We start from the raw sequence: 13,977 nt of genomic DNA, 5'->3' as shown, positions 1-13,977 counted from the left end.
GTCCCCCCCTCGTCCCTCAGTCTCATTCCTGTGGCGGGGAAACCGTCTCCTGACTGGTCATTAGTGATTGTTGGAGCTGGACGAGGAGACGGACGCTCGTCTCTCAGGGAGACTCAGACACCGGCGGAAGAATGTCCTCCACTCCGACTCTGACTCACAGCTGGGACTCACCAGCGTCTCCGTCCCGTCTCTGTCTGTCCAGACAGCTTCAGGACAATCCTGAGTCACGTCCCACCTGAGTCTCTGAATCCAGAAGAGGACACCACTGGGACAGGGACCTGGTCCCCCACCTGGAGACGAGCTGGAGACATAATCTGGAGACACACTCTGGTCCCCCACCTGGAGACACAATCTGAAGACACTAGGTGGGGACAACATCTGGTGTGTCTCTGTGTGTGTTTGTGTGTCTGTAAAAACAGGAAGTTGGGTGGACGGTCTCTGGTCTCTGGTGGTCCCTGGTCTCTGGTAGTCCCTGGTCTCTGGTGGTCCCTAGTCTCTGGTGGCTCCTGGTCTCTGGTGGTCCCTGGTCTCTGGTGGTCCCGGGTCTCTGGTGGCCCCTGGTCTCTGGTGGCCCCTGGTCTCTGGTGGTCCCTGGTCTGGACTTCCCCCAGCTCATCTGTCTGGACTACTTGTGTCCTTTGGGTGATTTTGTCCAGTTGTGGACTCAGTGTGTCTGTCTAAAGGACGTCTTTGTCTCCCTGTCTGGTCCTCTTGTCTCCTCGTCTCTTTCAGTTTTTTCAAACATGAAAGGAAACTTTCAGCTGTTTTCGCAGTTTGACAAACTTTATTTTGAAATGATTCAGAGACCCTGTCCTGAGACAGGAAGGAGACGCAAAAAAAACGCTATTCTGTCTCTGAGTTCTCCACGTTCAGAGTGGAGTGTTCTCCGTGTTCTCCGGTGTTAATGTTCAGAATGGAATGTTCTTCCTGGTTTCATAACAGCAGCGCCATCTAGTGGACCAGCACGAGAACTACATGGATGTCAGTCTCTGCTGTTTCCATGGAAACAGACCGGCGGTAGTGGGACTTTTGGTGCTCAGGATTGTTGTGGTACCTGGGGTTCTCGGTCAAGATGTCACCGATGGGTTCCAGCGCTGCAGCTACAGTCTGGAGGGTCCCTCCTCCCCTGGACAGCCCCCGTTCCCCCTGGCCCGCCCTCAGAGGGTCTGCCGCCCCTCCCCCCTCCACCCTGGTGCATCCTGGGAGTGGCAGTCCAGGAAGTAGGCGGGGCTCTGCGGGAGCGGTGCCGTGAGGAGGGACAGCTGCAGCTGGTCGATGGTGCTGGTGGGGAAGGCGTGCGACTGGTCAGGGGGAGGCAGAGCCGGGGGGGGTGGGGTGCCGGTCGCCGTGGTAACGACCCTCGGGGAGCGGAGGGCGAGTTGACTTGGGAGTCGTCCGAGGTCAGGGAGCGTCGCAGCTTCGCCCGGGCGTTCTGGAACCACACCTGGGGGGCAAGAAGCACACCTGAGGGGCAACAAGCACACCTGAGGGGAAAAACACACCCCTGAAGGGCAGAACACACACCTGAGAGGCAATAAACACACCCCTGAAGCTGAGCTTTAACGAGGGACGACTGAAAGACCTTTAATGACAGACTTTCTGATTCACAAAAAGAAAAAGAAAAAGTCTGATCAGCAGCGAGACGAGACGACAGTGAAAACCTGGACAGACTCTGGTTCCAGACATCTGCCCCACAGTCTCCAGTTTGCTCTGGACAGACAGGATGATTGCATGTGAAAAACATCTCCATGGCAACTGAAGCATCAACAGAGCGCTGACATTCCACATGAATATAGGACTAGTTTAATCGCGCTAGTTTACTCTCGTTGGTTTCCCCTTGTAGTTTACTCGAGCTACTTTACTCCCGCTAGTTTCTTGCGCTAGTTTACTCCCGCTGTTTCACTCCCGCTAGTTTACTCCCACTAGTTTACTCCCACTAGTTTACTCCCGCTGTTTTACTCCCACTAGTTTACTCCGGCTAGTTTAATATCGCGAGTTGACTCCCACTAGTTTGCTCCCACTAGTTTACTCCCCCTAGAAAAGCCACCTTATCGTGGTGGGGGAGTTTGAGAGACCGCATGATTCCAGGAGCTATGTTGCCGGGGGGCTTTATGACCCCTAGTAGGGTCTCCCATGGCAAACAGGTCCTGGGTGACGGGCCAGACTGAGAGCAGTTCAAAAGCCCTTATGAGAAGAGAGACAACAAAGGTCGTTACGGCGCCCGGTATGGCGCAGCCGGGGCCCCACCCTGGAGCCAGGCCTGGGGTTGGGGCTTGTAAGCGAGCGCCTGGTGACCGGGCCTTTGCCCACGGGGCCCGGCTGGGCTCAGGGGTGACGTGGGCCTGACCTCCAGTGGGCTCACCACCCACCAAGGGAACCGTAGGGGCCGGGTGCAATGTGGATTGGGTGGCAGCCGACGGCAGGGTGCCCGGTGACCCGATCCCCGGATACAGAGACTGGCTCTAGGGACATGGAATGTCACCTCGTTGGGGGGGAGGAGCCCAAGCTTGTGAGGGAGGTTGAGAGGTACTGGCTAGATATAGTTGGGCTCACCTCCACACACAGCCTGGGCTCTGAAACCCAACCTCTGGAGAAGGGCTGGACTCTCCACTTCTCTGGCGTTGCCCGCGGTGAGAGGCGGCGGGAGTTCACCCCAGTGAACGAGAGGGTCGCATCCCTGCGCCTTCGGGTCGGGGACAGGTGCCTCACTGTTGTTTCGGCTTATGGGCCAAACAGCAGTGCAGGGTACCCGGCCTTCTTGGAGTCCCTGGGAGGGGTGCTGGATAGAGTTCCGACTGGGGACTCCATGGTTCTACTGGGGGACTTCAACGCTCATGTGGGCAGTGACGGAATGAGACCTGGAAGGGGGTCATTGGATCGCACGGCCTCCCTGATCTGAACCCGAGTGGTGTTCTGTTATTGGACTTCTGTGCTAGTCACAGTTTGTCTATAACGAACACCATGTTCGAGCACAGGGGGGTCCATAAGACCACCTGGAACCAGGACACCCTAGGTCGGAGGTCGATGATCGACTTTGTTGTTGTGTCATCTGACCTCCGGCTGCGTGTCTTGGACACTCGGGTGAAGAGAGGAGCAGAGCTGTCGACTGATCACCACCTGGTGGTGAGTTGGATTCGCTGGCGGAGGGGGAAACCGGACAGACTTGGCAGACCCAAACGTGTTGTGAGGGTCTGCTGGGAACGTCTGGCGGAACCCTCTGTCAGCAGGGTTTTCAACTCCCACCTCCGGGAGAGCTTCTCTCATGTCCCAAGGGAGGCTGGGGACATTGAGTCCGAGTGGACCATGTTCTCCACCTCCATTGTCGAAGCAGCTGCCCGGAGCTGTGGTCGTAAGTCCTCCGGTGCCTGTCGTGGCGGCAATCCCCGAACCCGGTGGTGGACACCGGAAGTAAGGGCTGAAGTCACCGAGGTGGTTGGTAAGCTCCTTGGTGGCAAGGCACCGGGGGTGGATGAGATTCGCCCTGAGTACCTTAAGTCTCTGGATGTGCAGGGACCGTCTTGGTTGACACGTCGCAACATCGCATGGCGGTCGGGGACGGTGCCTCTGGATTGGCAGACCGGGGTGGTGGGCCCCCTGTTTAAAAAGGTGGACCGGAGGGTGTGCTCCACCTATAGGGGGATCACACTCCTCAGCCTCCCCGGGAAAGTCTATGCCAGGGTACTGGAGAGGAGGATCCGACCGATAGCTGAACCTCGGATCCAGGAGGAACAATGCGGCTTTCGTCCTGGTCGTGGAACAGTGGACCAGCTCTATACCCTCCATAGAGTGCTCGAGGGTTCGTGGGAGTTTGCCCAACCAGTCCACATGTATTTTGTGGACTTGGAGAAGGCATTCGACCGCGTCCCTCGTGGTGTCTTGTGGGGGGTGCTCCGGGAATACGGAGTCCAGGGCCCCTTGTTTAGGGCTGTCCAGTCTTTGTATGACCGGAGTAGGAGTCTGGTCCACATTGCCAGCAGTAAGTCGGACCTGTTCCCGGTGCATGTTGCACTCTGGCAGGGCTGCACTTTGTCACCGGTTCTGTTCAGAATCTTCATGGACAGAATTTCTAGGTGCAGCCAGGGGCCGGAGGGGGTCTGATTTGGGAACCACAGGATTTCATCTCTGCTTTTTGCAGATAGTGTTGTCCTGTTGGCTTCATCGAACCCGGACCTACAGCATGCACTGGGGCGGTTCGCAGCCGAGTGTGAAGCGACAGGGATGAGGATCAGCACCTCCAAATCCAAGGCCATGGTCCTCGACCGGAGGAAGGTGGCTTGCCCTCTCCAGGTCGGTGGAGAGACCCTAGGTGGAGGAGTTTAAGTATCTTGGGGTCTTGCTCACGAGTGGGGGACAGACGGAGCGTGAGATTGACAGGCGGATCGGTGCAGCGGCTGCAGTGATGCAGTCGTTGTATCGGTCCGTCATGGTGAAGAAGGAGTTGAGCCGAAAGGCGAAGCTCTCGATTTACCGATCAAGCTACGTTCCCACCCTCATCTATGGTCATGAGCTTTGGGTCATGACCGAAAGCAAGATCCCGGATACAAGCGGCTGAAATGATCTTCCTCTGTAGGGTGGCTGGGCGCTCCCTTAGAGATAGGGTGAGGAGCTCAGTCACCAGGGAGGAGCTCGGAGTAGGGCCACTACTCCTCCACATCGAGAGGAACCAGCTGAGGTGGCTCGGACATCTGTTTAGGATGCCTCCTGGACGCCTCCCTAGGGAGGAGTTCGGGGCATGTCCCACTGGGAGGAGACCCCGGGGAAGACCCAGGACACGCTGGAGAGACTATGTCTCTCGACTGGCCTGGGAACGCCTTGTGATCCTCCCAGAGGAGCTGGAGGAAGTGTCTGGGGACAGGGAAGTCTGGGCATCCCTGCTGAGACTGCTGCCCCCGCGACCCGGCCCCGGATAAGCGGTGGAAAATGGATGGATGTATGGATGGATGTATAGTTTACTCCAATTAGTTTACTCCTGCTAGTTTACTCCTGCTAGTTTACTCTAGGGTTGCACCGATACCGATACTGGTATCGGCAGTGGCCCCGATACCGCACTAAAATGCTGGTATTGGTATCGGTGAGTACTAACAAATAACACGCCGATGCCATTTTCCGACTTTCATATTGCACTTGAACGCACCGCCGTGTGAATTCATTCTTCGACATTCACGCTGTGTGATCTGTGTTTTCAGTGAATGATAGCAGTGATTTTACATCCCAGTGAGGATCAGGTCTTGTTACAGAGCGTGGATCTGAGTCTGAAGAGCAGAACAGGAGTTTTATTAGTATCATGAGTCTTTGTGAGATGAAGCTGGTCTCCAGCCGCAGGAGCAGACTGAGTCTGGAGTTTAACTAATTTCCACGGTGAAGTGAGGAAACCAGCCGGGGCTCCAGGAGGAAGTTGGGCGGAGCGGCGAGCGGTTGAGGCGGGTAACAGGAGCTAACTGGAGGTACAGGTCCAGGCTGACCGCCACATTAAATACGTTGCTATTTTAATCAATCAGCATCGTTACACATCCTCTGCGCTGCGCTTTCTGTATGAACTGCGCAGCCGCGGGAGTCAGGAGGCTGCAGTGTGGCGAGTCCCGGTCGATGGTAACATAAAGAGGCCGTAGTGCAGCCACTGGAACACAAGCTGCCGAAAAACAACAAAGAAGGAGGATCCCACAATGGCGTTGCTTAATTCGCCTTATTATTTAATTACGGATTTACTTTTGTAGCATCTTTGATGTAGTTCTTATTTTTTAACCGGTATATTGAATTCTGTGAGTTCCTATGTTTTCAAGTAACCTGAATGCACCGCTGTGGCGTGAGTGGCTGGGAGGGAGCAGGGGGCGGAGCCAGGAAGCCAGCAGGCGTGCGCTCAGGGCCGGTTTTAGCTATGGGCAATGTGGGCGACTGCCCAGGGCGCAATCCATGTGAGGGCGCACTGGCGCCGTGCGCACGAGAAGATTAAAAAAAAAAAAAAAAAAAAAAAAAAAACTCGCCAGTATTCCAGACTTGCACTATTTTCCATGTCAAGTTAGTGGTGTGAGTGCTGGGGCGCCCTCATTTGCCACGCCATACAGCTTGTATGTCCGTTCGGCTGTCCGAAGAGGCGGGGGGGGCGGCGCGGGGAGGGGGAGGGGGGGCAGACTGATGCCAACACATACTGCTTCAAAATTAATTGTATTTCATAATTAATACAGACCCATAGTAACTGACTGGGTTATGTGAAAAAAAAAAGAAAAAAAAAATCTACGTCAATTTGTTTACGTCACGTGCCTCAGGACTCGGGTGAACCGTGACCGGAAATAATAAATAATTTTCAGTGTGTCATGCTTAGTTAATAGCTCATACTGAAAATCAAGATCAAGCGAGCTTTTGCCCTTCTGCTCTACGGGAGGTTTCTGTCCTCCCTGAGCTCGCCTTAGGACACCTGCGTTACCGTTTGACAGGTGTACCGCCCACCTGCTGGAGAAAGGTAATGTTTTGATCATGGATCCAAGTAAAAGACTGAAGAAGCATCAGGAGCCCAGTTTAGAAAAAGAAGAAAAGAAGAAGAGAAACGGGCAAAAGATAAAGATATGCATGTTTTTATGAGTGATGTGAATGACATTATTAGCCATTTATTAGCCTTTTGCTAAGCCACAGAAGACGACTGTATCTGGTGTTTAGTTTTGCTGAACTACCAACTATTGTAACTGAGGCATCATGTCATGCAACTAATTTCACCCAGAGGCAGCCTGGTATAGTTTGTGTTTCGAGTGCAACAGAAAGTGCAAATTCACACAGACCTCCTGACTTATTCCCATACGCTATATGCTATGATCAATAACTTCTAACATAAAGTGACATGGCACTTTGTAAGATACACGAGATACAGCTTTTTAAATAATTTGCAGTGTGTCATGCTTAGTTAATAGGATGCTGACAAATGTTAATAAAATGGACGGTTCTCGCCCAGGGCGCAATTGTAGCCAGAACCGCCTCTGGATGCGCTTGTTGGAAAAATGGAGAGAGCCGCCTCTCAGCTGTTTTTTCTGTTGTTGTGAGACCCAGTCTGGATAAGTGGTGGATGGATGGATGGATGGATGTTTTGCTGTAGTTTTGCTGTAGTGTTGCCGTGGTTACAACCACAGTAAGTTCTGAAGCGTAATAAACCAGCATTAAGAATCCAACTCATCTTCCCTTCATGCTGCTGGATGTTACATTATCATATTCCAGTGCGTCTTGTGGCCCAAAAAATACGGTATGTAGTAAATGGGGAGAACAGAAACAAGGAGAAGGAGGAAAAACAGCAACACTGCCCCCACCTGGTGGCCGAGGCAGAGGACGTGACAGTTCCTGACAATTAGAAGAGGCGTGGTATCGGCAGGGTATCGGTATCGGCCGATGCTACACAGCCAGGTATCGGAATTGGTATCGGCGACCAAAAAATGGTATCGGTGCAACCCAAGTTTACTCCCGCTGTTTGACTCCCACTAGTTTACTCCGGCTAGTTTACTCCCGCTAGTTTTCTACTGCCGGGACGAAGTCGAATAAAACCCAGCACGGTGGAAGGACACAGCTGGACAGAGCACATCGAGACCAATGAAATCACCACAGTTCTATCAGGATTGTTCTCTTCTGGAAAATAATAGTCTGTACAGGATAGAGGAGAACAACCAGAAACTACACAACCAAAAACTACACAACCAGAACAGTCAGGTACCAGAGTCGTCCATACAGACACAACAGATTCTAACAGACAGAAAAACAACCACAGAAGACGAAGCAGCAGCTCCGGAGGTGTTATGGAGGGAATCCTCTCGCAGAACAGAAAATGTTCTCATAGAACAGCAGTAACATGGAACCTGAAGCTAGAACCTCAGACTCTGAGACTCCAAAACATCCCAGGTGAGCTGTGGAGGCCACGCCCACTCCCAACGGCCACGCCCATACTGCATTCTCCCATAGTCATTGTTTACAGTCTAATGTTTTCTGTAGCACCACCCAGTGGTCCAACATGAGAACTACATTGTTTTCATTGTTCCTGCCGTTTCCATGGAAACAGAAATCGGTTTCAGAACGTTGTAGAAAAAAATGAAAATTTTCTGAAGTGATGTTTTCACTTGAAACAGCTGCAAAGGAGACTCAGTCACAGCAGTCACGGTTCGATTCCCTGCAGCTGCCGTGGTTCACAGCAGTCACGGTTCGATTCCCTGCAGCTGCCGTGGTTCACAGCAGTCACGGTTCGATTCCCTGCAGCTGCCCTGGTTCACAGCACTCACGGTTCGATTCCCTGTGGCCTACCTGCAGGACTCTCTTGGGGAGGCCGGTCTTGTGGGCCAGGCAGGTCCAGTCTTTGCCGTCCGGGTTGTGTTTCTGGGCGAAGTAGGACTCGAGCGCTCTCAGCTGCTCGCTGCGGAAACACGTCCGGATTCTCTTGGTGTGGCGGCGGCTCCGCCCCCCTGCCGGCCTGTCATCCAATCGGGGCTCCGGGCTGCTGACGGACTCGTCCCCGTCCCCTGGGGCCTGGTTCTGACCTGCCACTCAGATTCAGGTGGATCTGTCAGCGGCTTTGTTTCCCGTCTGGCGGTTCCTGCGGACCGGCCCAGGACTCACCCTCTCCGGGTTCTGCTGGGGGCTGGAGGTCGTGGATCAGTGGGACGCTCAGCTCCGCCTGGTAGTGGGACTGACAGTACAGGTTTGGACCCTGCATGCAGTACAGGCTCCCCGGCAGCAGCGCGACGTCACACTCCTGCAACGTGGTGGAAGCTAGCCGTTAGCATTAGCATTAGCATTAGCCCCTCCCTGTTCCGTCATCTCTGACTCTAGTATTTGGAAGAGAACCTGGCAGGAGAAGCACTGCGGGTGGAACGTCAGCTCGCCGGACCTCATGACCAGATCGGAGGCGGGGATTGGCTGGAAGCAGCGAGCACACTGGCCGCCGCCCTGCGTCCTGCGGGGGGACAAAAACAGAGAGGTGTTAATGTCCTTCCGTCTGTAAGAGACGGGACAACGTGTCACCCGGACTCGGTCTCTCCACCCAGGAGGTTCTGGGTACTGGTTTATTGATCTGTGAAGCAGCTCATGGCGCTAGGAGGACCGGTTCAAACAGGACGGCTAGCAGCTAGCTTCCTGCACAGTGCCCCACCCCCCTCTGCCCCCTCCCCTCCCCCGACTGTCCTCACCTGCAGTGGTCCTGCTGGCAGAACACCTGTCCGTCCCTCCAGAACAGCGTGGCCTGGTCCTGCAGCTCGCAGCGGCAGCGGCTGCAGCGCAGACAGGCGCCGTGCCAGGCGCTGCCCGCCACCACCAGGAGGACGCGGTCGCGCACGTGCTCGCCACAGCCGGCGCACGCCATCGGCTGCTGGACGGCCGTCCAGCTCACCTGAGGAAGGATTAATGTGAGACGTCACATGACGTCCAATCAGCAGGCAGGAGGAGGAGACGCGGTATTCTGCAGAGAAAGCTGAGCTACAAGCTAGCGGGAACATCGTTAGCCTGGAGAGCCCAGCCGCCTTCGCTGAAACCAATGTTCTGGAAGAAGCCGCTGAAAAATGGGCACAACAACATAAAAACATGGAGAGTGGAAGACCTCAGCCTCTCGAAGATCCAAACCAGCAACAGCTACCAATCCCCCCAGGCACAAACAGGACACTGTCCCAGAACCAATGAGCCCCGTTCATCGGTGGCAGGTGTGCCTGTTTGACCACAGAAAGCTGCTGACTGACAGGAAGAACAACAAAATTCCTGCGGAAATTTTGGCTTTGTGCCTGTAAGCTGCTGCTGAATCTGAGTGTGTGTGTGTGTGTGTGTATGTGTGTGTAACTCCTCCATATCCACAATGAGCTCTGATCTGAGAGCAGCCATGACGGTCTGCAGCTGCGTGCCTGTTGCCATGGAAATGAGCTCCACTCAGCAGCCATGACAGTGAGTCAGCAGTTTTTCATGCGGTGCACATGGTTGAAGAAATGTCGTTGTTCGAGAACCGAGAATGGAATTTCCACATTTTTTTTCCCTTTCTGAGTCAGAAGCCTTCCATGGATTTATGGTGTGGATTTCATGTCTGCAGGATCATCCATTCAGCCACAGCGAGTGTGTAAAGATGTGTGAAGTTTTGGATTCAGGCGAGAAAATCTCTCTCCAGAATGCATTGGAGCGGATGGGAGAAAATTCGGCACTCTCCTCAAACAAATGCATCTGCAGAGAGAACCGTTTGGGACAGAGATAAAATTGCCAGATTATGAGCGTCACAACAAAAATAGGTAAAGTTTGAGGTATAATTTGTGAAGATTGAGCCAGAAATGTGGTCTGCGGGATGACAGACAGAATTTGTTTTGAATTAAATCCAGAGCCTCTCCAGCCTCTCCAATACACACTCATTATAAACTCCAGAAACGGCTGGAATTCTTTCCATACTTGAGGGCTTATCATTTAAATGTGGTAAAAGATAATGAAATGAGGTTTCCACATCTGCGTTGAGGACAAAAATGCCTACATTTTGAGATGTTAATGATGTCTCTACATGAAAGTATATCGACTCACCATGGAGTTGTTCGGGGATTCATTTTTTGGGGGATTTTTGGCCGACTCATCCGGAATGAAAGGCGAAAAAATTGCCGTTTTTTTGGGAATTTTCTTGGTTATTTTTCATTGGAATGCCGAGAAAAGTTACAGCACACCATTCCCAGAATTTACACACATTTTGATAAGAGACTTTTGTGGCACTGCTCCAAACGGTGCGGGGCGAGTTATCCGTCAAAGTTTATTAAAATGGATAAAGTCCGGCAGGGAGAGAATGATGAGCAGGAAGGAGAGGAGACTGGCGGAAGGTTCTGGAAGCTGCTGGATCCTCAGAGAACACAGAGAACATGAGCTGCAGCTCATCAGAGGAACTGCAGTTCCAGACAGTACGGAGCAGAACCTTCAAGAACCTTCGATGTGGATCTAACAGACATCAGAAGAGACGCTGCTGGGAAAGAACCTCACCTGCTGCTGCAGCGCCGCCTCCTCCAGCGGCGCCTCCTCCCACGCCTCCCGTGCCTCCTGCGGCTCCTCCCCCAGCGGCTCCTCCCCCAGCGGCTCCTCCCCCAGCGGCTCCTCCCCCAGCGGCCGGCTGTACAGCAGCTCCTCCAGGACCCGGTCCTCCGGAGACATCATGTCTGTCCTGAGGAGGAGACGAGTGACGGAGAGACGCTCAGTGATCAGCAGGATCAGTAACACCCTGCAAACCCCGGCGAGGTCAGAGGTCAAGGAGCAGCGTGACCTCTGAAGGCGGACACAGACACACACACAAAAACACACACACAGACACAGACACATGAAATACACACACACACACACACACACACACACACACACACACACACACACACACACACACACAGACACAGACACATGAACACACACACAGACACACCCACCCACACACACACACACACACACACACACACACACACACACACACACACACACAGACACATGAAATACACACACACACACACACACACACACACACACACACACAGGTGAGGATGAACCTACCGCAGCTCCTGGATGAGACTCAGTGCTGAAAGAAGAAGAAGAGAAGGAGGAAGAGGAGGAGAAGGTCGTCCCTCTGTCCTCTGTCCACCGTCCTGCTCTCCTCCCCGGTTCTCCGGTTCTCTTGTCTGCTCGTCTTTCTCCTCCCGTCCACAGCTCACCTGAGCCCCCGTCCCCCAGGTGTCCCCTCCTCCTCCTCCTCCTCCTCCTCCAATCGCCGTCCCAGCATGCCTCGTGCCCCGTCTCCCAGGTGACGTCCCCCTCACCCACCAGTAAACAGGACGGCCCAGAGGACGGGGAGGACACACCTGATTGGACGCCAGGTGAGCAGGTGGCAGCAGCCCAGGGACCAATTAACAAGAAACGTGTGTGTGTGTGTGTGTGTGTGTGTGTGTGAGTGGTCCAGCTCCTGTCGTTTCCACACGTTTCCATGGTAACGCTGTCATCCTGAACGTCGGCAGACTGACCAATACACAGTGCTGTGCTAGTTACTGAAAAATAGTAACTAGTTACAGTTAATAGTTACTTCATGAAAAAGTAGCTCAGTTAGTAACTCAGTTACTTAAACCAAAAAGTAATGCGTTACTGAAAAAGTAACTTTTTAGTTACTTTTAAAGGTTTTTCCAGAGCTGTCAGTAAATAAAGGTTGACTGGTTGAACTCCTGCTGGTTCCATTCTGGACTGATGTTATTTTACTGCTGATGAAACCGACCGTTTCAGTTCATTTCATCCACATCACTGAATCTAACGACTAACTGGCCACGGAGTATCATCCACTGAGCTCCAACACAAACACCAAAGTATTTTTTCAATGCCTATTTATTTTATTCAACAACAGCCTGCAAAAAAAATAAAGTGGCTTAAAGCAAATATAGACTTCCTGATAGAATCTATTAGGGTTGCACCGATACCATTTTTTGGTCACCGATACCAATTCCGATACCTGGCTGTGTAGCATCGGCCGATACCGATACCCTGCCGATACCACGCCTCTTCTAATTGTCAGGAACTGTCACGTCCTCTGCCTCGGCCACCAGGTGGGGGCAGTGTTGCTGTTTTTCCTCCTTCTCCTCGTTTCTGTTCTCCCCATTTACTACATACCGTATTCAAGACGCAGGGATATGATAATGTAACATCCAGCAGCATGAAGGGAAGATGAGTTGGATTCTTAATGCTGGTTTATTAAGCTTCAGAACTTACTGTGGTTGTAACCACGGCAACACTACAGCAAAACATCCATCCATCCGTCCATCCATTCATCCATCCACCACTTATCCGGACTGGGTCTCAAAACAACAGAAAAAACAGCTGAGAGACAGCTCTCTAGTTTTTCCAACATGTGAACACATGCTGGCTTCCTGGCCCCGCCCCCTGCTCCCTCCCAGCCACTCAGGCCACAGCGGTGCATTTGGGTTACTTGAAAACATAGGAACTCACAGTACTCAATATACCGGTTAAAAAATAAGAACTACATCAAAGATGTATATTCCAGTTTCTGGAACATAACATCGTCCTGCAGTCGGATCGATACGATGTGACTGTTACCTCTGCACGGCTCCACGTTGATTATGTTCCTGAGAGATGGGTCCTCTACCGCGGGGACCGGCAGCATGTTTTCCACCACATATCTGAGGGGGGAAAATCTAAAATCTGTAAAAAAATGACCATTGACATCTTGGACCAATAGCCTGATAGTGCTAACGAGCTCCAAATAAAAACTTACCTTACCGTGCTATTTTTAATCAACTTCTGTCTGGCTGTAATTCGTCTGAACTCCAGCCGCTGCTGCTTCAGTGGAGTCCGTCCCTCTTGCTCGTCTGACTCCTCTGGTTCAGATGCTAATTTAGCGGTTAGCTTGAGCACAGCATGCCGCTTTTGTAAATGCTTTAACAAATTGCTATTACTGCTGTTGGCTGTCGACATCAGCTTCGATCCAGGGCGCAGTTTACACGGTACATGGATACGAGGGGGGACCCAAAAGTTTCCGGACTGATTCTATTAATAAAAAAATACAATGAATTTCCGACTTTGGCCGCTGGATGTCGCTACAGGATAGCCTCATGCATAACAGTGCCAGGTTTGGTCTTCCCCCGTGAAGCGGTCAGCTGACAGTCACTGTTTGTGTTGACAGAGTTACACCCCGCTCTTCGATTTTTCAAGATGGCGGATATCCACGGATATGCGCTCTGTCAAAACATTTTGTTTTTTATTGGGAAAACAGCGGCAGAAACACTCACCATGCTGCAGACATTCTTTAAGAAGGATTCTTAGGGTGTCTGAGTGGTTTGGGCCCGTTAAGAGTAATCAGATTACATCACGAAGACCAGGCACGCAGAGGACAACAATCCACTTCCAGAACAGAGGAAAACGTCACAAAAACTGAAGAAGACGTCCTGGTAGATCCACGCAGGACTTTTGATGACATTGCAGATCTGATGGGAGTATTGTAGAGATCCAGACAGATGATCCTCAGGC

The 13,977-nt window shown here is 52.4% G+C and overlaps 1 protein-coding gene across 1 annotated transcript; it reads right to left on the bottom strand.

The window, feature by feature from the left end:
• Window positions 1-1,157: 1,157 nt before the first annotated feature.
• On the bottom strand, window positions 1,158-11,121 carry LOC115409717 (LIM/homeobox protein Awh-like). The gene is given in 7 exon segments (XM_030120992.1): window positions 1,158-1,357; window positions 1,360-1,444; window positions 8,269-8,501; window positions 8,581-8,716; window positions 8,809-8,917; window positions 9,150-9,349; window positions 10,951-11,121. Coding segments are annotated over 7 exon segments (1,134 nt in total).
• Between the last annotated feature and the right edge of the window lie 2,856 nt (window positions 11,122-13,977).

This window comes from Salarias fasciatus, chromosome 22, assembly GCF_902148845.1.
Source record: "Salarias fasciatus chromosome 22, fSalaFa1.1, whole genome shotgun sequence".
NCBI lineage: Eukaryota > Metazoa > Chordata > Actinopteri > Blenniiformes > Blenniidae > Salarias > Salarias fasciatus.
Note: the sequence above shows the minus strand (reverse complement) of the source record. Positions and strands in the feature narration are given on the sequence as shown.